General features: G+C 38.5%; 3 protein-coding genes across 8 annotated transcripts in view; 2 read left to right on the top strand and 1 right to left on the bottom strand.

The window, feature by feature from the left end:
• The first annotated feature begins 209 nt into the window (after nt 1-209).
• On the top strand, nt 210-7,666 carry LOC110833942 (PC-esterase domain-containing protein 1B). Of its 2 annotated transcripts, XM_022072563.2 has the most exons (10): nt 210-341; nt 628-736; nt 1,150-1,229; nt 1,512-1,598; nt 2,462-2,604; nt 3,803-3,953; nt 4,406-4,533; nt 4,910-4,983; nt 5,432-5,674; nt 5,991-7,666. In XM_022072563.2, exons 2-10 carry the CDS (start codon nt 661-663, stop codon nt 6,314-6,316), a joined length of 1,308 nt encoding a protein of 435 aa, XP_021928255.1. In that variant the 5' UTR covers nt 210-341; nt 628-660; the 3' UTR covers nt 6,317-7,666. The 2 variants fall into 2 exon arrangements, with proteins under 2 accessions (XP_021928255.1, XP_021928256.1); XM_022072564.2 differs by lacking the exon at nt 5,432-5,674.
• A 666-nt stretch (nt 7,667-8,332) lies between these two features.
• Nucleotides 8,333-17,311, bottom strand: LOC110833945 (sodium channel protein Nach). Of its 3 annotated transcripts, none has more exons than XM_087350142.1 (10): nt 17,212-17,311; nt 16,631-16,846; nt 14,524-14,724; nt 12,421-12,577; nt 12,177-12,307; nt 11,728-11,830; nt 10,437-10,737; nt 10,037-10,193; nt 9,232-9,344; nt 8,333-8,621 (listed from the first exon to the last, which is right to left on the bottom strand). In XM_087350142.1, exons 2-10 carry the CDS (start codon nt 16,819-16,821, stop codon nt 8,452-8,454), a joined length of 1,524 nt encoding a protein of 507 aa, XP_087206268.1. In that variant the 5' UTR covers nt 16,822-16,846; nt 17,212-17,311; the 3' UTR covers nt 8,333-8,451. The 3 variants fall into 3 exon arrangements, with proteins under 3 accessions (XP_087206268.1, XP_087206267.1, XP_087206269.1); XM_087350141.1 differs by having other exon boundaries at nt 17,091-17,283; XM_087350143.1 differs by lacking the exons at nt 14,524-14,724; nt 16,631-16,846; nt 17,212-17,311 and adding an exon at nt 13,224-13,693.
• The window catches only part of LOC110833946 (uncharacterized), a 22,796-nt gene continuing 14,970 nt past the window's right edge, over nt 15,483-23,308 (top strand). The window contains exons 1-2 of one of the 3 annotated variants that reach the window (XM_022072575.2): nt 15,483-15,643; nt 21,154-22,196. In XM_022072575.2, coding sequence (XP_021928267.2) covers nt 22,098-22,196 — 99 coding nt within the window. In that variant the 5' untranslated portion in view covers nt 15,483-15,643; nt 21,154-22,097. Of the gene's footprint in view, nt 15,644-21,097; nt 22,197-23,308 lie in introns of all 3 variants that reach the window. The other 2 variants (XM_022072573.2, XM_022072576.2) reach the window with 2 other exon arrangements.

Here is a 23,308-nt window from a genome sequence, read left to right as displayed (position 1 = left end):
GTATGAACGTACACCATTAACAAATTTTTACCAAACTATCTATCAAAACGGAAACTTCATAAAAAAAAAAGAATGTAAACCAACAGAAAATCAAAACGAATTATAGCACACAAACTTGTTTAAGACCACTGCCACATGGCCCCATACCCATTACCTGACGACTTATCTATGCCGACTGGGTGATGACAATAATGACCGTAGTTTATACCAAAGGTTCAATGATGAACGTACCCAGAACAGCAGGTTGCAGTGACCGCAGATAATTTCAAAAGACGTATTTCGGAGAGGATTTGCTATGGCAAGTTTTTGATGGAATGTCGGTGTTATTGAGAGCTGAATTGGTAAGGTTTCTGTTATTTTGTAATATTTCGAAGGCAGTTAAACACAGAACACTAACTAAGGACTTCCAGAAGGATAATAATGTAATTATAGTGGGAGAACAGAAACTGCGTAAAAATTATGCTTGATAAGCAATTTACTAGTTATCTTATATAATTACATATTTTTAGTAGGTAGTGGATTTGCGTGCTCAATTTGATATGGATTATCAAAAACTATGTTACCAGGTAGTATTTTTATTGTGTTCTTGCTTTAGATTAAGTGTGTTTTAAACCGTTTGTTTTATAGGCAAAAGTCATAAATAAATAATAAGCTCTACACATGTCTGACATATATCTGAAGAAGGATGCTTTGAATTTACTGGAGAAAAGACATGCCGTCTTTTTTGGTGATTCAAGTAAGTTAAATCTTAATCCTGTCATATATATTATCATAGTATGATCATATGTAGAGTACTTAATGTTTGTGATGGATATGTCTCAAACATTGTTACAGTGTGAACAATTATCTTTGGAACAGACCATGCAAAATTAATCCAGATCAGTTTGTGGGGAACTTCGTTTCTGTCACTGAGAATCAAGTTATAGTTGTCATGTTTACAACTTCTGGAAACATAGGAACATTTAGGGTATTAGAAGGTCTGAGGGCCGAATTGTGACCATGTCTTAGTCTAGGATTTTGAAATAAGAGTGCCACTTTTCAGAAATATCTTATCTGTTTCCTACTTATTTATTTTATTATTTGCTTCCCCCTGATAATTATTTATTTTCTAATTTTTGTGGCCTAAAACAAATTTTTATTTTTCTTCAGATATGAGAAGTGTTTATAAGGACTTAGTGTGGTTGATGAACAAGAATTCCCTAATAGAAAGGAATGTCTTGAAAAGGAAAGTAAGTATTGTTTATTTGTTATTGTAGCTGATTACACATTATATTATAATGCATTCTTTGCGTGACTTACATTGAATGATTTTCTTGATAAGCTAATAGTCACTTAGCTATTCACACTCCCTGAGTTGTTTGGAACTCGAAGGTTGGGTACTGTATTTACAAGAGCCTACCGCCAGTCCCTATCCTGAGTTAAAATGAATCCATTACACATACTCCTACCCTGTTTATTTGAGATCCAATCCATTTTAATATTATCATTAATTTCAGTATTTTGTTTTGTAGCTGGGAAACTCCTTTATGGGTGACACATTGGTGAAAAGTAGTGAGCTGCATAAGGGCAGAGATTTTGAAGAGGTTAGAAAATATGAGGTTTGTGATAATTTGTTACAGATATTTTGAAGTCATTACTAAACTATGTAAGATTTGAGGTTCTCACAGCATTGAAGATGTCAATGTTGATTTTCTGGGATGTGATGCCACGTGGACTTGTCACATTCTGGAAGAATGACGTTGGCTATTGTAAAATATCTGTACTGTGAGCCTGAGGTTTATCACAGTAAGAGGGGAAGGGAAGATGGGAAGAGCAAGGGGGAGCTAGATGACTCATGCGATATTGCTCCCCTCCCCTCCCCATAACCTCGGCTGGCTGGCCATCTACATGTAAATTTATGATGGTTGATGAAACTCAGAGATATCTTGTGTCAAGTGTGCTAAGGTCTCTCAGATACCTTGGTGCAATGTTTTTTTTGTATAATTTGCCATGTATATTATAAAGTTTACAGAATATAAAAACAAAGAAGATTTATACAAAATATATGACAAAGACAAAATGATCAGTGCTGTTTAATAGCTGGGCTGATGGCGACTAATGTTGAAGACATTTTACTGCTTGGATGATGATTTTTCATGTCTCGGAACACAGCTCATCTGACCACAGATTATTGTCTCTGAGATGACATGAGACAATTTTGAGAAAACCCACTTTTTATTAAATAGATCTCAGCCTTTTTGTATTTTGTATTGCTCTGTGCCTTCAGATGTTAAGTTGTGAGGAAATTCTAGTTAGCATTTTTCAAGGAAAAATTATCTTACGGTTTGGAAGTGACGGTAACATTTATGGTGATAACAGAGAATAGACGGCACTTGATAAAGACAGCATTTTGTTCATTGTAAGTGGTTATTTAAAATAATAAGATGGTGTTTAACTTTTGTTTTTTGTATATTTGAGGTAGAAAGACAATGTTTGCATGGAGTACTTCTTCATTACAAGATGCTACAACAACAACATTGAGGATATGATGTCAGCCATAAAGAAGAAGGGACGATCAGCCCCTGATGTGATTATTATGAATTCGTGTCTTTGGGATATCACTAGGTATATGATTAATGTTAAAAATTATGCCGTGGTGTCTTCAAAGTTTTTGTTTTAGATACTTAACACATTTACTACCAAACATGACACATGATGGGGGTTTGTTTGTTTTTGTCATCATTGCCAACCATGTAATGTGACATTTGTACTCACTTGCTCATTTAATTGCCATTTTCTCTTAGGTACCTGTCAAACAAAGTTAAATGTTTTAAGTGTTCATAGATTATAGAAAGAATAGAACCGTGTTTCTTAACATTGATCTTCTGTCTTAAAGTTACCATATCTTCATATTTTATTCAGAATAGAAACAAATGCATGGACGGTGGTGTGAGTTCATAAGATGAAAACATAATGATTTATGGTAACATATTTCTGCAAGAAGGGTTTGATGCTGAATAAATGCTGGAATAATCAATTTGGGCATGAAATAATGATGTGCTGTAGTGACTTGGTTTATTAGTAGTAATACGTTTTAAATCAAAAACTTGCCAGGTAATTTGGAGGTTATGTTTCCACTGAAATCATATGGCAGTGTTGCTACTGCCCTCTGAAGTCATATTCACTCAAAGTACTACATACATGAGGTAGTGTCCTTAACCTCACATTTTAAATTTTTCACCTGTTTTAGCATGTTTATTTAAGTCATTTATTTATATCACCTTTAATTGTAACTTTACTTAGATCAGTATGTATTTTAATAGCAGCTGTGTAACACACTTGTGACTAATTGAATTTGATATATTCACAGCCAGGTTAAACTGAGACTTTCCAGCCATAATTAGACCATAATATTTTTGGTTTCACCTGTACCCAGTTTGTCCCTCTTATGAACCTTACAGTTGGTGACTGATGATACTTTGACAGGTAAGTCCACTGTAAAAGTGCTAGTACATTGTAACCCTTGAAGAATACTTAACCTACAAGATACAGTTGATGAGTTAAAAACTGTGAAGACAGCCCCAAAAGAGACACTCAATTAATTTTCCATTAGTTGAATATTTTGAGTTTTATCTTCTGAAGCCATTTGTATATTTCATTTTAGGAGTTTGTGCTGTCATTTGTAGGATTAATACCAGTGATTATACTGAGATATGAGATGATGTATGCTTCGTTTATTCTTGCCTGGCTGGCGAAGGCCACGTCGAAACAGTCGGTTCATATTAGTGATCTGTTATACAGATTTTGGTGATTTGTTATACAGATGGGGACCAAACGGAGTTACTGCATATAAAGACAACATGGTTAAACTGATGAAGCTATTGAAAACGAGTCTTCCCCCAGAAACGCTCGTGATATGGACAACAGCGCCGCCCATATCCACATCTTGTTCAGGATCTTTATTAATCAAACAGGTTAATAATATAACATATGGACTGATTAGGATTTGAGGTTTTCGCGGAATTGAGTACGAAGATGGTTGTCTTCTGGGTTGTAGCACTGTTTCAGAGGTCCTTGCTGCCTCCATTATCAGAGCAGTGAGTCCCGATCACCCATATGTTGTTTACGAAGTTGAACAGAACTGTAATACTTATTCCCTGTTTCATGTAGTATCTAGTGGTTTTAATTTTCTGTATGAAGAGCACTGTTCAGTAACGTGTCGTGCTCTCAATTGTGACTTCCTGATTTGTTAGATGCGGTAACTCTGCTGCGATGTCGTGTAGTGAGTACACACTAACAGAGGATGACTTGAAGGTGATATGGATGAAGCACGTTGGTTTTAGCTGCTGTATGATACTGTGAGCTGTGTAGAACTTGAATTATCCTTGTATATCAAGTAAGTTCAAGAGTTATGTCAATTCTGCAGGTGGAGTTCCTGCAGCATACTCTCCGATTTGAAGTAATGGAAGCAAACGTGTTTGCTCGGCAAATCGTAGTGTCCTATGGCTTTGACGTTTTAGACATTCATCATCACCTGCGTATGCAAATTCACAGGTATATTCTGAATCTCCAGAGCTTAAATGTTTACTAAAGGATGTTATGTAAAATAGCAGTTAAAATAGGACCCAGAATTTGCGTTATGGCACGTCATTGAATTATTTTACTTGTTTTGTATTCTTTTCAAGATACTCTTTCTGTACATTTACAAAATTGCCCAAATTCCTGCAGCATGTACTGATTTAGGACACGTTTACAGCCAGTGGAAAAATCAACGTACAGTAAAAACGGTTTGTAGAGCCACGTGAAAAAAAAAGTACACAGATAACACACCACTTTTTTATTTTCTTCTTCATTCAGCTTGTTTGTAAGTAGCCCATAATTCTGCTTGGGGCTAGTTCTTCAGTGACGGTCTTTGTTCTTTACCGTTCAGGAGGGCAGACGATGGTATCCACTGGCTCCCATTGTCCGTAAGGCACATGACAAATCTTCTTCTGACACACATTGGTGAGTTATATTTTACAACATTAGTCGACATTACTTGTGTACTTTACTGGTGTGTTACTTTTGGCTTTGAATGAGTAACCAGTCGAGTACAAGAGGTAGGTAGAAATGTAAAATTTAACAAAATATGAACAAAACTTATTTGAAATTATTTTTGTTTCTTAAAAAAAAATATGCTGTAAATTTTCAGCAGTGTTTAGATATTTCTTAAGTCTTGTAGGTTATTTCTTGGTAGCCATTTGTAGGAATGGAAAAAGGTTGCCGTCAGATTTTGTGGAAGGCATAACACAAGAGTACGGGGTTTAGTATGAAAAAAAATTAATTACAAAGGAACGTGACACTGATAATAAGTGCACATCATCACATAAGGCCCAGAATCCCTTAAAAACAATGGATGGTCACCATCCAACATGCTTAGAAAATAGACAGATATTAATGTTACTATTTTCAGCCTTGTCCTGGAATTGCCCGCTGCCCGGAAATTTCCATAGCCGAGTTCTGGATTCAGTAAAGAATAGTGAAAATGAGAAGACTGAGACTGTGATCCAATCCTTGCCTCCTGCCCTTATGTCCGTGCCTTTGCCAGACTCTAGTACCGATTTTAAGGTGCCTGCAGTACTGTCACAAATGATGCCTAAACGTCAAAATCGCGCGCCAAGAAAGAAAAGGATGAAGCCCTGGACGCTTCCGAGGCGTAAGTGTCTCATTCCTTTTAACCCTAAGCTGTTTTATTGGACGGCTGTATAGCGAGTGCTCTAAGAACGCTGTGTCTGTGGATGCTTTATCTAATGGGCAGCTGTCGAGGGGCCCTCCCCCCAATTTTAAGGTCTTACTCTTGTGAGTGTCATACCATGTGCTTAAACTTTCCTGAACTATTTCTGAATATATTTGCGGACTACTTAGTATCTTTCATTGTAAGTTTATAATATTTGTGGCCAAATAATTCTTTATGTCGTTACGAGCAGTAATAACGGGAATAACAATTCCTATTTGTTTTATGTTTGTTACAGTTTCAGAGTCAGTTCTGAACAAGGAGAATGTTCTTTCTGGTACTCATGACCTTGGTGTGGCATATAACAACTATGGCGAGATTGTGGACCAATGGAGACCTGATGTCACGTATAATAAATATGGCGAGATTGTGGACCAATGGAGACCTGACGTCACGTATAACAAATATGGCGAGATTGTGGAGCCATGGAGACCTGTTGTCATGTACGGCAACTACGGAGAACCTGTGTACATGAAGCAACCATTTTATCACAAGTTAAAGAGATGTTGGCGGCAAAGCTTGTTCCACAGGCAGGAGAGGAAGTTTAGTCCGTATCACTTCTGAAGGGCGAAAACTATGGTTCATTCAGACAATCCAAATGGTTGATTAATATAAAGCGAATGTTCCTGTCACATGGTTTAATGGTAGCAAGAACAATTATACTACCAGTGTTAGAATATTTTGTGTTTTGTAATTTTACGTAAGAGTAATTTTTACCATTATATAAAAGTTTGTACTACTAATGTGTCATACGTCAGATTTGACAGTAACAAAATTTATTGCAGCATTATTTTTTGCAAATCTCATTGAAAGTACAAATTTATAAAATTTCTTTTGGGGTAAATGAACCGTTAAAATATTTTTGTGGTGACTCAAACTAGATTCTTGCTTAACACAGCGACACAAAACTTACTGCCTGATTGCAGGCCCCTCCACAGGCACCACCGTAGCTTTGTTAGTGTTTCTTGCTGCCATGTTCGCCACTGCACTTAATTTACGTTTATATTAATATATATGTTTTTCCAAGTTCTTACTTTCTACTTCAGTACTTAATTAATAGTTACAAATAGTTATGGTGAGATAAAAGTTATTATTCCGCTCAAATTCTATGGTTTTGAGCTTCGGTTAAGACGATGTTACCATTAAGTTTAATGTAAACTTTGTGATTGTGTTTTATAATAATATGTTATTTTTGTATATGACCTTTCATGTAAGTGTCGAGTTATAAATTGTGTCAAAAATGATGCCAATTATGTATTGGACGGGTCAGTTTTGTCCCTCGTCTTCTACGGAAATTGTCGGCTCTTGCGTTTGCCGAGTACAGTGCGTTCACTGATAAAGTTGATCGCTGCTGTCGCTTCCAAGGTTCCGGCAGGAACTGCTATTTAAGATGAGTTGATTTTATTGTTTTATGGAGTGTTCTGAAAACCTTGTGGCACTTGGTGGTGAATCATGCAGTTCTGGTCAGAGGCTGGGAAGTGACTTGCATTCAACTTCGTCAGTGGATGCAGCGTATAATGGACAGTAGAAGATGTTCATCGCAGACACAGTCCTGATGATGGAGGCTCAAAATATGAAGAGTTCCCCCAGGGTAGCTGATTTAGTAAAGTGTTTGGCTGTGGGTCAGGATTCGAGATTCCCGTGGTGGTGAAGACGATGTTCTGGGTTGTGACACCGTGTAGACTCGTAGGTAGATACGAGAATTTCAGGACTGAAGTTTGTTTCTCCAAGACATTGATATCTATGATTTTATGTGGCATCACAACCCAGAGAAACAACGCCGTCGGCTGCGGATCGATTTCCAGCTAGTGCCTTGATTTTTCTTTTTGTTCATTAAAATATAAAATAAAAGGAGGAAATTTTGTTGAAATTCATTATTTGAAAGGTTAAACAATAAAGTAGTAGAGAATCGTTGATTTTCGTGCTTTCACTGACTGTGCTCATGATTGTCTCTTTCTCAAGCAACAGTCGACAGGTCGAAAGGTGGGGATGGAGTCGGTTTTGGATTAATGGCAGCCGGTAGAGGAAGCTCCTGATGACACCAGGTGAAATAGCTCAGAATCCAGGTCAACCAAAGGTCAGTGCATGCATTTGTTGTCTTTTTATTTGCTTTCTTGTATTTATTCAACTGATTTCATGCTGTGATTATGTACTTTTCTTCAAGTATCATTTCTGCACTTCATTTTCACGGGTGAGATTTTGGCAATTGAATCGAGGCGTACGTTCCTGTTAGGATGTGGACGTAACTGTTTTGTCCAGTTCAAAATCTGCCGAGAAACTAGAAGGTGTACATGAAGTGAACTTGTTACACATGTAGTTACGCTGCTCAAATTGCAACCGATGAGAAAATATTGGATGAATAGCAGGGACGAGAAATTGCGTTTCAAGTAGACAATTTACTTCTTAAATCTCGTCCATATGACTCCAGAATTGGGTGAATTTTAGGATTTTTCATTACACTGAAGATGTTAGGTTAGGTTTATTTCATTGTGCAGGGGATTATATGAAAATTACGATGTATTACCACTCCCTTGAAGTGGCCTTAGTTTGAATTCAGAGGAAACAAACTGACACCAAAAATTAAAATACATAGTTTTATTTAGTCACATAACTTTATTGGTGCTATACAATTTTTTCAAATTTCCGTGTGTTTATGAGATATGTTTCTTTGGGCTTATCGTATGTACGTGGTCAAACCCCTACCTCGTACTGCATTTCGGCGACACTTCAGGTAGAGGATGCGTTTTACCCTTCTTTTGGTACTTCATCCAGAGCTCGCAACCAAGTCGCAGCGTAAAGTAATAGAGTAACTCAACGGAACTCAAAATACTGCATCCAAGGAACAAAGTTACAGTGCCTCCAAAAGACACTGCAAAGAGAAGATACGTGGTTTGTATAAATTGTTGGTTATTTGTGTATTGAAACTTTTTCATAGCATTGGGTACAGAAACATTTTCATATTTTATGCACACTTATCAATTGTGTCCCTCCAGATGTCTCTTCAGTGCCGGGAACAAATGAAGTAATAACTTCTATGACGTCACAGATTTACAGCAGTAAAGTAGTAGTCGAAGAAAAACAACAGACTTTTGTTATCAGGACGTAGAAAGCTACAATATTAATGCCTAAGATTTCAGGTTATCACAGCGGCGATTCTGGAGATAGCTCTTCTGGGTTTTCGCATCATGTAGTCTAGCGATCGCAATGGTGATAGAGTCAGTAAGCATCCCTGTAACGTTGGTAGGCTTTGCCAGAATACACGACGCAATAACCCAGAAGTCATACCTCCAAGTGCCGGTGTTCGTCGGGACTATTGCGAGATCATACAGCGTCGTATTATCTGTATCAAAGACTCAGTTAATTGCTTTAATTAAGAGACAGGTCTTACAAACTGACTTTCAGACACCCTCATGCGATTCAAACATGGCGTTCGCACGTGAGTTGTGAGGTTTGATATCACGACCATAGGTCAAACCTACCTAGAAGGTCTTCAAAGCTGTAGATGATATCTCGCCTAAGACGAGTCTTCGTAAAAATCTTAATTCCCACGAAGAACTGAACGGAGTCGCGGGAATATGTGTAGTCTGAATCCCTACAACAGACAATTTTTTTTTCCAAATGTTTAAAAGAAGTGATACTTCCTAATTTAAGGGTGGGCAGAATACACGGGTCAAAAGTATCCAGCTAAATAATTCAGGCTGGCCTGCTGGTATATTAATATGGCATTAGCGATAAAGCATCTTATAAAATTATTTGCTTTCTTATCCATTGTATCATGCAAAGCACAAAAAGGGCAGTACAAAGATGCACAAATTACTTTTATTTTAATTTTGTTAAATGTATACAATATTAAATTTTTTAAAAAATAATAATTATAGACTGAAAAGAGATCGATATTTTATGTTCCTTATGTATTATATAAGACGTCTCCTTTTCTTAAAATTTGGTAAATTTTGATTTTGAGTATCGTGCGAAGTGTGGTTTATAGGCGCCCGATGACAACGAAAAACAAATTTTTGTTACAGATTTTAGTGAAGAATCATACTGTGAAATTTAATCGGACCGGACAGACAGAAGAAAACCATTTTGTTATGCGATTATCTCCTTAAACAGCGTTAACCAGTTGATCTTCGTAATGGTGAAATGTTGTGTTTACTTCGCGGTACGGACTGAATCTATATAATGTAGATTAGCTTCTGGCTTTAAAGGTTGGAGTTGCACCCTCTGAAACTGCAGTGCCGAAGACGTAACACTAGGGGAGACTTTGTGAATGCATTTTCTTACAGTTCGTATGTGCTTTTGCTGTCAACTGCGTAGTCCGTGGACTCGCATTCCTGGTAGCAGAAACACTGTCCTTTCCTCTTGTAAACGTCTTCAGTCAGATTGTGCTTAAAACTGGAAAGACAAGCCATTCCCTTCGCGTTACAGATATTCCCGTCACCTGAGAAACGCAACAGTGACAAATTATTAACTTAATCTTCTAAAGCAACGTGCGTATCCTGCTGCTTCCATCATCAGTGTGACGATCCAGGTTATCGACCTGATGATGGAGGCAGTAAGCGTCTTTAAAACATCGGTCAATTTGTACCAGACTACACGGCGCAGCATCCTAGGAGAACCTGAAATTAAACTAATTTAACCAAGCTTAGAGGCAAATCGGATTATCCTAGTATCAAATACTAACCCAGGGTTCTGTAGAAGAATGGTATGCAGTTACAGAACTTCTCAGCCATTCGCCGCCTGCACGCCATCTTGCAGAGGTTATGGGTGTAGATCGGAAGTTTCGATGTTCTGAATAACGAGCGATGGGCTTTCACTTCATCCCGGAACAAACAGCCTCTTTGCTCCGGGTCCAGACGCCGGAGTTCCGGCGATGCCACAATCTGTTTGTGCTGTACGTATACTTGGCTTTCAGAACCCCGGAACTCCAAGTGTGGCTTATTTGTGCCGATAATAGGCAAATCGTCTGTAGAGTGCACGTAAAACTGCGGAAGAACGCGAAAAGTGTTCTGTTACCATTATTTGCAGTTCAGCTGATTAACCAATCATTAAATTAATTAATTTAACCAAGTCCAGATTCACGTGACCTAGGGTTTATCTGTCCATCATTTAAGTCACTAAGTTGTAAATTAATTTCAACAGAATGAGATCTGAGGTTCTCACAGCGGTGAAGATGTCCGTCTTAGTTTTCTGGGCTAGATATGTACGTCTAGGAGAAACATACAGCTTTTATCTTCAGGGCTGAAGATAGAAGCAGTACGTTCCTCCGGAAAGTTATCATCTACGGTTTCAGACTGATGATAGGAGATGATTCTTCAAAATTAAGTATGTTTTTTGTCGGACTGCATTATCTCGCTATGAGCTGTCGCGAAAGCATTAGATTTTTCGAGATTTTATTAAAACAAGTGAAGCGAGATTGTAGCAGAAGACTGCAATATCGATCATGTAAACGTTGCACTAAAATGTTAATTGTGAAAGAAAATATTGCAGTGATTAATTACGGGAATGTCAAGAACTCTTCTTATAATTGGATTTAGCGTTTTTGCACAAGAGGGTCTATAGATCACCAAGGTGACATAGGAAGGCGATGTCTGGCTTCGCGCGAGCAATTGCTTCTTCTTCCAAACACGACAGCAGTTCCAAGTACGCGCATGTTTCAGCGATTGGACATCGTGACCGATCAACATCTCCTGTTATAATCGTATTTAACGACACTTAATCAACTCGATATGATATGCAACATCAAATAAGATAGGAAGAAGATCTAATTATCTGTATGAAACAGTCCCAAAGACGTACATGATGATTTTTTAAACGAGAACCCAATAAATATTATGTACGAGGGCGGGACAGATGACCTTAAATGAAGATTCTGTACAATGTGAATGACTTGCGGTTTTTAAAATTGTCCTGTATAAGGCAACATAATGCATTCTTAACGTTAAACAAACAATTATAATTAAAATAAGTCCTACCTTAACGTCACTGAGCAGTTTGGAGACGCGAATTCCACACGGCAAATCTTCATAACGACATGACGTCACCAATGTTTCACTCGCTGATGGTGGCGAGGCTTTCCTGAAAGGACGGAAAACAAAGATAAGATTCTTCCATAACCGAAGGTTACCGTAGCGGTAATTCTCAATATTTTTTATTCAAGGACACCCGGTCTACCAATAGAGGTTATCCTCGCTTAGGTTTATCGCAGGTTTCCTCGTTATCTTCCAGCGTATGCAAAATAGTCCGTTTAGATTGGCCATTATCAATTTCTTCCAAATCCTTGCGTGTTATTATACGTGCAATTTATGACTGTCCTAGTATTATATGACATTTTATTTTGTAATTGAAACAGTGTCATTAAATATCCGAAGCATCAATCATTTTCCATCAGACAGTTAGTTGGTAGGTGAGAATTTCTCATTACCGGGAGGTGAAGAGATGGCCCACACTGGATCCCCAGGTGAAGCAGAGCCCAGTCTCGGTCAGCGTCCGCCGAAATTTAACGCGTGTCTTTTCATCCATGAAACTGATGTCGTACTTCAGATCAATCTGTACCTGCAAAGTTACAAGAAATTTCTGACTGTGGCCTTGGCCAGTGATCATCAAAAATCTGTTCTTATTTCAAAACCAAACGAGGATCTGACTACCGGATCACGGCTTGTTCTTACCTTGCTCGCTAGATCTTCCAGGTCTGTTATCTTGTCCAGAGTCGTGTCATTTCGGAATTTCTCGAACTCATTCAAGTTATGCAGGGACGCGTTGGTCAAGGCGTTCAGGAAATCCCGGTAGTACTGCATTTTGGACTCTTCAACATCTCCCCAGAGTCTGTCAACACAAAACGAACTCATGATTTTGTTCTTCTGGTTTTTGGCACCGTGTAGACTCGTCGGATCTACCGACGAGTCTACACGGCGCCAAAACCGAGAAGAACATTATCAACCTCACCGCCGGCGAAACCTTTAAAATCTCACAAAACAGACTGATCAAATGACTAACGACGGAAATAAAACTAGCTCACGGCTCTAAAAATGTCGATGATGATTTTTTGGGTTCAGACGTCGTGTGATCTTGTAGGTTAGGTTAGCTGAGTTCCTCTGAAACTTTACTCAGCAAACTGAACCTGACTTACGTAATCGAATTTATCAGGATCGCAAAGTAACTAACCCTGGATAATCGGCATTCAGAATTTCATATACCTGTCGGCTCACTGTGAACAAAGATTCCAATTTGTCAAACTTAATCACGTGTCCGTGTTTCTACGCACTGCACAAATATCTCGGAGTGCAACACAAGAAATATTTTCAGCGACCGCCTTCCGCGGTCTCCTCTAACGCCAGAACTTTGTCTCTAACAGAGTTCCACGTAGAACAAACTGAGGATTGAAATAGGCCACGACGGTTTCTGCTTTCATCATTTAAAGTTTGTCGATTATAGCATAACTATTCTATTATAACATTTCACGATAAATAACCTCTGCAGCTGGTGCAGTGTCGTTAACATACACCAGTTTCTCTCCTCGGACCGCTCTGCATGATGTTCCGTGTTTTATTGACAGCGTTTGAAGGCGTATGAACCTGCTAGGTCATGTGAAGTTGGTTTTTGTGGTCTGACCCCAGACAGCTCAGCTTGTACCGCGCGTGGATTCGGCGCTTGTGAGGAATCACAATGAGGTTAGAGCGTTGACCTTGAGGTAGACTACCCCGTTGCAACCCTAAGTTGGGTGGAAAGGGCGTGGCCTATTGGCTGGCTGCAGGATTGGTTGAACGAAACACGTAGGACGGGGAAGTAAACTGGGTTCATACAAGAAGTAAACAAGCAATTACGAAAGTAAACAAGATAATACGAACAAAGTAAAGAAAGAAGAAGACAGAAATAAGCCTTTCGCCTTAATAAGCAAAGAATAAACACGCACAGAAGTGGACGCGTAACAAATTAGTAAATTGAAGTAAATGCAAAATAATTAAAGCAGCAACATTTAAAAATTAATTTTGTGTTCATAGTTTATTTAACTGACATTAAATAAAGGTTTTCAGAATCGAGTGATAGGATTATTAATGAATGATGTGTCGTAAAGGACACGGAAGAGGCGGTTGTCTAATCTGAAGTGCTGTTCCCTTGAGGGACTGAGGAAAACCACGAAAATCTTCAGTATGAATAGCTAATCTCTGGTCCTATGCTTGAACCTCGGACCTCCCGAATATGCCGCAGCGTTTCGTTAAATAATATATAATGTCTTTTTTTGCAAATAAAATAAATTGTAATGAAGCAAAGTATTGATTAAATTGATTAATGGCTGCGGCCTAAGTGACGTGCGGTACTGAAACCCTTCAACTCTGGTATCACGAGTTCGAATCTCGTTTGAGAGGTGGATGCATTCCCAGGATCTTGTGTGTTACGTTCTGAGCAGGTTGTAAGCACGTCCACGAAGTCCTACGCGAAACAGGTAGCTGGAGGATTCATTGCTTATGTAAGACAGAGGGTAAAATCTATAATGACGAAGAATAAAATAATAAATATTGGAATATAAGTACACGCCGGTGCATAAGTAAGTACACTGTACACTTATCGTAAGCGATGCAAATAATTTATTTTATTGTTTTGTTTGGGGGTGAGACTGTGTCTCTGAGAAACTGCGGCCTCTAACGGGCCACTTGTCCATCCTACAGATGGAGCAGCGGTGCGATGAGAGTGACTGGGAAAAATAGGACTGGGAAAAAAAATACTATCCCAGTGCCACTTCTTCGGCCACAATTCCACGAAGTACATCATACTTCTTTATTTCCTGGTCTGCCCGGGTGTAGTTCAGATTCTCCAAGAAGCACATGGTGACTGCAGGAAAGAACGTGGCCCACTGACGATAATCTTTCTCGAGAGACATCACAGTGGGGTTGGTGACGTAGCGCTCCCAGCTGCCCGTTATCACGAATATGGCACCGAGACTGGCCACGAGGATGATCGCAGCCCACAGCAACCTGGCACAGAAATCGCGTTCATGTAGTGAAAAATGACGACTTTTATGGAATCCGCCACTGGTTACAAAACTCCGCCACGTGCACTCAGTTCACATCCTCACGTGTTACTTATTTATCACAAATTTTAATATTATCCTTTCATCTATGCCTAGGTCTTCCGACTGACTCTTCCCTTTACGTTTTCAGACCAAAATTTTACATGCATTGCTAATCTCCCCCATGCGCGCTACATGCCCCGCCCATATAATTCTTAATTTGATAATCCTAATAATATTTGGCGAAGAGTATAAATTATGAAGATGCTCATTAAATTATTTTCTTCAGACTCTTGTGCCTTCATACTACTCTTCGGTCCAAATTTTCTCATCTGGACCCTATTATTCGCTTAGGGCCAGAGACCAAGTTGTACACTCATACAATTTATGAAACTATAGTTTTTATTATTATTCTGTAAAAATACTTTTTAATCAACCTGTAGGCCGAGTGAAGTACAAAGCAGTCGCCATGTACTCCATATGACTCACGTCTGACAACCAGTCTCAGAAGAATAAGAAGACGCAGGAACTATATTGAATAAATCTATTGCATTCTTACATGTAATAAGCTTTTTTGAAAGTTTATTACATACTCCTAATTAAATTATTTAATTTTATATTGAATAAATAGTCTTTTACTACATATAAATTTTTGTGTATTAAAACAATTCGAAATACGATATTAAAGTTTCGCGTGATTAACGTTGTCCTATGCAATTCTGCCATCTGACGATCTTTGCTGTAACTTGAAAGCCATGTCGTTTAATTTCAGTCAGGGTCGAGTGACGTTATCACGTGTTGTGCAAGTTTATAAAATTTAAGTGATGTGAAATGTTTATCTTTATTTGTGTATTTTGCAGCAAACAATTTGAAACAACAACTATGTAAGTATCATAACTTATTATTACATTATACAAGTAAAGCAGAGAGAGTTGTGGCAATAATTGGTTAGGGACATCTAAAATATTTTTAAGTATTTGTGTATGAAATTTTTATAAGAGGAATACCTTACAATTTTAGATGTTGGCAAGGGATGACATTTTGGGGGTAATAATAGAGAATTTTTAAATTCATAAGCAGTAATGTGCCCCATTTAGTAACTGGACTAGCATTTGACAATCTTGCTTTGACCATGGTCCAGTATGTAACTGCATCAAATTCCAACTACATTCTACAGGTATAATATGGACAGAAGTATAAATTATTATTATTTAGTGTTCTGTCTGAGGACAGGTCCATATGAACAGGATCCTTCCATCCTTTTCTCGGACTGGGACCTGTTCATATACGTTCTTGGCAGATGATCCAGAAGTGGTTTGCCATTGCCTTCTTCTGTGTGTGAATGGAGTAATTGTTGGGATGCCACGGAGAAACCGGGGAAGCCACCGGAGGAAAACTCCGTGTTGCCTAGACCACGGCCTTGCCCAACACAAGTTATAAATTCGGGCACCGCCGGGAATCTAACCCAAGACCCCAGGATTACAAGGCCAGCGTTCTAACCGCTAGACCACCGTGGCATTAAGTATACATACCAGAAGAAAACATGAATTTCAGTAGCACACCTGAGGTAACTGACGAGCTGTTATACCTCTCAGTAACTGTCCACGTTCTCTACGATTAGGTTCGATTCTCGCCACTGTTCATACTCGTTATGTGGACCACAAACTACCTTATTCAGAACGTAGAGGGGTTTCTTTCGCTGAGTGTAAATCCGACAGAGCCTGAAGCTGATTACTTATCTACATATAGTATATAATTTCCTGTGTGTACCTTCATCGCGCGTGGCAAAGCACATGTAAACATTTTACGTTTGAATTTACACACACATATATTTAGTTTAAAACAAAATGCCTACTATTTTAAGTACTTACATTTCAAAAGGGTGTCTCTTGGGAGCGACAATGTACCGGAGACCTTGTATTGTTGTGTCCTGAAAGAATTGCCTCATGTAAAGAGGCATGACTCGAACACGTTTTGTATGGGATGTGATCTGCTGGCCTCCAGTCTGTCTGCGTTTGTGGGGATGTTGTCTGAACCTCACGTGTTTCGTCCATCGGAACATTTCCTTAATAGTAACTGTGTCAGTTCTGTAAATAATTTCAAACGTTCACTCAGCCTGATACCACTTCATAATTGCCATAAACGTGTGGTTAACCCTTGAAATCCGAAGCTCATATAAACAATATTTAAGAATACAGCCCGTACCGCAAAGAAAACACAACGCTTCACTATTACAAATGAAATAATCGCTGTTTACACTGAGAATCATGCGAAACACATAAATACAAAATATAGTTACTGATTCTTAATGCAGGTGGTATATATAGTTACCACTGGACTTTGAAGGGTCAATGTATGACGTGTTAAATAACTTGTCGATTCTGGTCTTGACATCGTGTAAACGTATGTGGTAACTAACGTTTCGGAGGATTCAAATTAATCTAGCCCATACCTTCATGTACTATGTCATTAATACTGATGTTATTAAAATCCTCGCTTCTACTCTTACGTATTTCAGAGTTCTAGACCAAAATGACGTGATAGTTTACGTGCAACTAATAGCTCCACGAATGTTACTTGCGTGTTACGAATAATAAATTTCCCTAGTATCACCCCTTTTAATCTATGCTCTACAAATGGTGACCGATAAAGCCGATTGGTAAACTGAAATCATCTGAATGTTTAATAGACTCGGATATCGTTTCATGTGTGACGTTCAAGCACAGTAATGGTTTATTTTATACATATTGATAAAAATATACATTTGGCTATTATTTACATGTTGTATAAGACTACGAGTAATGGATTTCATACGAAGTTGTTTGTGGATGGGAAAATAACCGTGCATTAGCGGTGCCGTAAATGAGATGTGATAATATTTAAACGTTGACATTAACGTGCTCTGTTGTGTTATATAAACTGTAAAAGAAACCAAAATAGATACAAACATACGCAATATTTTATTCCGTGAAACAGCCTATACAGGCCTCTAGTTCTAAAACTTACCACGGAGACGCCAAATCGAATATCTGAATACCAAAATTAATTCTAAACGCCTTAACCAAGAGACGTTTCGAAAACATAAAAGGTGTGAATAACTTTATACAATGACCTGAATTCTGATTAACTTGAAGTGAAACCAAATCTGTCGATAACTTCAAGAAAATTTGAATATTTTGATGAAGCCTCCAAGTAAAATGAGTTCTAGTTTGTCATGAAAAATAAATTTCTATGTTTGAATATTGTTTGACTACGTATTTATACTTTTTCCGAGGTGGTAGGCGGAGAGATCATGATTCTTTCGCTGTAAACGTCGAGTTTCAAATACATTGAAGTTGTTTGACATGAAAATATAAAAACATTATTCGACGTCAATTTTACAACTTTGCCTTGAAAGTGGTCCGGAAACTCACCTGTGCTAAATTTGACGTGTTTTGTCGGCTTTGCAACGCTCCTCATTTTCCAGAGTCATTGCCGATGTCCTGAAATTCATCTGTCATAATTGTGGCGTCTTGTAGAGGCGTCATCGTTCAATCGTTGCTTACAATTTCACGTGGAAGCTTTCCTGTAGTAAATGTGCCGTCTTTTGAAAGGGTCGAGATGATACGCACAGCGACGCTGTTCGTCGGGTTTCTTATTTCGTTTCCATGGATGTCTACGCAAAAACTGTCTTCTGACGGCTTCCTGACTGTCGGCGAAGCTACTTGTTGTCCAGTTCTACCCCTGGGTGACCTGTAGTTAATGTGACGTGTTTTATTGCGACGCGTGGCTTAGATTTCCAACGTCATGGCGCGTGTCCCATTCCTCACTTAATATGAAAACTTTTGTCGCGACGCTCGGCGTCGTTTCATAGTGTCGTCAGTGATATTTTGAGGGTCTCCTGCTCAATTAGTGGAGCTCTTCTTGTTTTTTTGCTATATAAAATTTACCCTTCAGGTGTCGAACCCAGGACAGTTTTTGTTGCATTTGTTTTTATAATTGCCTCTTTGGAACAAACTGCTTTGATCTTGGCGACATTTTTCAATAGTGCCTATTATCCGAGCTACCGGAAACTCCCTCAGCGGGAATCAAACTCAGGAACCTTTTCACGAAGTTTTGACCCTGATTTGATCTCTTCCTTGTCTCAAGAAATAGGTATACCAAGTTTGGTCCTAATCGGTTTATCCGTTCTCGAGCTCTAAGCAAACAAATACGTAAACCCACAATTTCAAACTCTCATGAAAAGTTCTGTAGGCGAGCTTTGGCTTTCCATTAAATTTTTCCAGATCTCTGATACGACATATGTTAAACAGTTCTTTACCTGATTTCAAGTTAAAATTCTTATGCATATTACAAAAATGTGTACAATTGTATAGAAGTGCAAAATCACTTAACTAAACTGAAAAGTATGTGCAGAGTCATTTTGTATTTATTGTTAAGTAAAAGGTTTAAAAACAAACCTCTTGCGTACAGACCATATGCCTTTCTGACAAAAACAGTGAAAGTTTTGCAAATCGTTTGAATTAGGTTTCCGTAATGACTGAAGAAAAGCGAACGAAAATATCTTACAAAGAATTGGAAACTGTGTTCTGCAGCTACTTTAATGCGTGGTTAGACAATCTATTTTACCCTTAGTTTTATACTTTTCTGATTTATTAAAGACGTTCTGTTTTCCGTTTTCGACATTATCGTGTCTACGGATTTTAAGATTATTGCCGTTTTGACTTCTGTGACACCCTACAACTTTCAAAATTCTTCAACTTTTACTGCTCACCCAGTTATCGAAGTTCTTCTAGTTATAAATATTTTTTAAATCGCCCATTTTTCTCCAATTTCTACTTCATCGTTTACTTTGATGTTGTCACATGTTCAGAGATACACTTGTAAGCCTTCGCTTCAAGCGGACTATTCAGGAATCACGTAACGAGAAATGTGTTTATTTACGCAGGTCACACAGGATAATGATATTAAGAGGCTAAAATTGACTGGACATGCGAGAGACTCATAAATGCATTCAGAATTTTTTGGGGGGAAATTGCTTATTCAGTTAATGTTAATGCACATATTACGTGAAATGAGACTCGAAGTGTGGACTGCTGTTTTGAGACCCCTGGTTTCTTGAAACGGGAGCTGATGCGTCCTCTCCTGACCTCAGTGGGGGCGCGTGGATCGTGGGAACCCGCCAGGCGCTCGTCGGCGAGTCAGTGCGTGCAAGCACCTGCTGATGGGGGGCACTTCTGCGAATTCGAAAAAGAAGTTCTCTTGCGTGAACAAATGCACGGTAACGTTTAGGCTGCACTAACGTTCCGTTAGAGCATTCTCGAGTAAGAACGTAAGTCATGGCTCACAATCCGTACGACGTAACACTGCTAAATTGTAATTCCTGCTGAAGAAGGATGTTGAAGTTAAATTCTTCTGTCAGGTCAACTAATTTGATGAACATACATGATACACGAAACCATAATAATTAATTTGCGGCAAATACTCTTTATTAATTAGAAAATCTGATTTACTTGAAGCTGTGTGTAGTTTAGCAACGTTTTACAGATTTGTAAGAACTGGCTAAAATAAGGTATTCCTCGCGCCCTCTAGAGGGTTTTGTCATTTTTACCCCTGTTCGTGTTTCTCTGTCCCCGTGTCTGTAATTTTTCACGTTTGATCCCATAGTTACTATCGATTTATACCAAACGTTGTTTTTCTACGACCCTTCAATTGAAACAGGTCTACACGTGAACTGACTGAATGTTAGGACATTCATTTGTTTACGTCACGTGAGCTTCCAGCGTTTATCAGCTGCACTGATTACTAGTGACACTGTGGATTTGTAATGTCCATTACCACGTTCTGGAAATGTTACCATTCTTGAATACACGTCATATAATTGGCTTTCTCCCTCTTATTGATATAAGTTTTTACATTTTCGAATTGATGGGCAAATACGTCATATAATACGGTTGATATAAACGTCGGGTTAGGGTGGATACGCCGATTAAATTATGTCCAACATTACAGGTACATTAACTTAAGTCGTTAGAGTATTTTAAGTTTGCTAATTTTGTTGCTTCGTTGTGTTATCCAGTGTTATACAGTTGGCGGTCCGCGGGCCACATTCGGCCCGATACCCGGTCGTCCAGATGATTAGTTAATTTGTTTCTAGTTATTAAAATTTAATTGATTTTAATCTCTCTGAATGATTTAAAAATTCTGTTTCTTCCCTTGTCTGCTGCTTTAAGTATAAGCGTCGCAAATGCTCACCTTGGGTAATTATTATTTTAAACTAATTAATTAATTGCTATTAGTTAGTGACGAGAGAAGGTTGGATACCCATTGTGTAGTAATTTTCACACGCTTTTTCAAAGTATTTGGAAGGATGATTTCGAAGAATTCGGTTCTTATTTGTACATCAACGGGCAAGTGATGTCACTGGGCGCTCCAAGAGGCGGATGCTCTGAAGATGTTCCGACACGTGCCTCTCTCTGGCGGATTATGGTGGAAGTTAGAGGTTATACCTGGCTGGACCATCTTGATGGCAACTGGTAGAGGGGTGGAGAGAGATTACTTTGCTATGAAGCAGAGGAATCCACACAACAGCATCGCACCAGCGGCCAGGTGGAAGGGGCCTCTTCAAGCCAGTGGGCGACTTTGTAGCATCCAAAGACGAACATCATGTGTCAATTGTTTGTGATATGCAGGGAGAAACTTGTTGCATACAGCGTGTTGTAGTATTAGTAAATTTTCGCACACATGCCAGTGTAAACGGTTATATCAGTGCATTTTTATGTAAGAGAACATTGACTTTAATGTAACAAGATTCAGCAGAAATGTCTCAAGTTTAATTAAAGTATATAAGAGTGTTAACAAGCATAAAATATTCTTTTTCATTAGAAGAAATAATCTAGTCTGTGAAATGGTGCTGAAGATAAGTGAATGAGATATCTCAGCTTTAAAGTTTGTCATTTGAAAGTTCTTTTTATGTTTCTTAGAAAGTTACTGAAAGTAACAAGAAAGTATGATGTAACAGAGCTGAATAATTTGCATCTAAAATTATCAGTGTGAAGTAAGACAGGGAAAGGTTTAAGAAGACAGACTTATTGATGAAGTACTTGATATATCACAGCAATAAATAACTTCAAGAAGATTCTACGAGTGTGTGAAAGCTGTATTTTATTAAGTGGTCCTAAATATCGTTTAGTGTATCTTGCACGTGAAAGAATCATTAATAAACTTTAGCTACACGCATTAAGCATCATTTCGCGTAGTCCTGAATTGTAGAAATTCGAATTGAAGTGAAGGGAGAACCGACTCCACGTATCAACATGTGAGTGGCAGGGATGCTGAAGGAGTCGGTTCAGGACTCAGATGGATGCCGACGCTCGTTCGGCGGCTACTGGTGCAGGAACGACGGCTGGAAGGTGGTGGGGGCCCGCCACGGGGAACACATCGGCGTCCACTGACGTGGTGAGTCTCTTGGCACACTTTCATAAAAATAATTTCTGTCCTTAACGTTTTATTAATTAATATGATGAACGAGTATGGATGGGTGAGAAAAGGCGGGATATGTAATGTAATTTTTGCCTGTTAACATTAAAGAAATTATGTTGTTCTTCTGGGTCTTCGCGCCGTGTATACTCGTCGGTAGATACCAACACGGCTCCAAAAATCCAGAAGAACTTTATCCTCACTGCCGTGAAATTCTCAAACAACACATGTTTTGGGAGACTTAACTTTGAGAACAATATTAAAACGTACCCTGTCGCTATTCATTCACGTGCCTAGGATAGAGGTGTCAACGCGTACAGTGATTTGACGGAAAGTATCTTGGGAATATCAAATTGGTAGACCATGAATTAGAGGGGCCAGTAACATTAATATGCATTTAACGGAGATAAATTATGATGGAACTTATCGTCTTTCGCGTTCATTGTCATTAGTGGTTTTCTGCTGTCACAGAGACGGGCGTCTTTCCATATGGATAACACGAGAGTGGAAAGATGGCTTTAATTTGGAGAATATTTTCCAAGTGCAGTTTTGCATATGTCACTGGCGTTGCTACTACTGTATGTCACAGTTATCTGTTGTCCTGAAGTTGATCGCACTACATATTTAAAATCATACAGATTAAGAAATGTTTGTATATTGTCATGTAATAATCATCCAATCACTGAATATGGAGACAGTATGTACCTCCGAAACGCTTATATATACCCGGGATACTACGCTACATAACAACCCATAAGACCATCAACTATCTGTACCGAATAATATTTAAAATAAAATTTGCGAAACTTAACCTTTAAAGGCCAAATGGTAATTATATGTACCGCCTGCTTTAACGTTCCGTGACACTGCATTACCCCAGAGTTTATGTGTTTCGCATGATTCTCAGATTAAACAGCGATTATTTCCTTAACAGCATCAAGCAGTTGATCTTTTTAATGGTAAAGTGTTGTGTTTTCTTTGCGGTACGGAGTGAATTGTTAAATATTATTTAAGCGAGCTAATAAAAATTCCGTCGTCTCTCCGAATTTAGAATTAATAAGGTACGATGAACTTAATGTGCCTATAAGTAA

This window comes from Zootermopsis nevadensis, unplaced genomic scaffold (genome assembly GCF_977971745.1).
Source record: "Zootermopsis nevadensis isolate Lab colony 2312 unplaced genomic scaffold, Znev_1.0 Znev_ptg000017l, whole genome shotgun sequence".
In the NCBI taxonomy this organism is placed as follows: domain Eukaryota; kingdom Metazoa; phylum Arthropoda; class Insecta; order Blattodea; family Termopsidae; genus Zootermopsis; species Zootermopsis nevadensis.
Note: the sequence above shows the minus strand (reverse complement) of the source record. Positions and strands in the feature narration are given on the sequence as shown.

Coding starts and splice junctions, on each gene's coding strand:
- LOC110833942 (XM_022072563.2), top strand. CDS start 661: ATGTCTGACATATATCTGAAGAAGGATGCTTTGAATTTACTGGAGAAA. Junction 3,954..4,405: donor GATCTTTATTAATCAAACAG/GTTAATAATATA, acceptor TCAATTCTGCAG/GTGGAGTTCCTGCAGCATAC. Junction 4,984..5,431: donor TCTTCTTCTGACACACATTG/GTGAGTTATATT, acceptor TACTATTTTCAG/CCTTGTCCTGGAATTGCCCG.
- LOC110833945 (XM_087350142.1), bottom strand. CDS start 16,821: ATGTTCCGATGGACGAAACACGTGAGGTTCAGACAACATCCCCACAAA. Junction 12,308..12,420: donor TGGAAGATCTAGCGAGCAAG/GTAAGAACAAGC, acceptor GTAACTTTGCAG/GTACAGATTGATCTGAAGTA. Junction 10,194..10,436: donor ATTCTTCTACAGAACCCTGG/GTTAGTATTTGA, acceptor TGCGTTTCTCAG/GTGACGGGAATATCTGTAAC.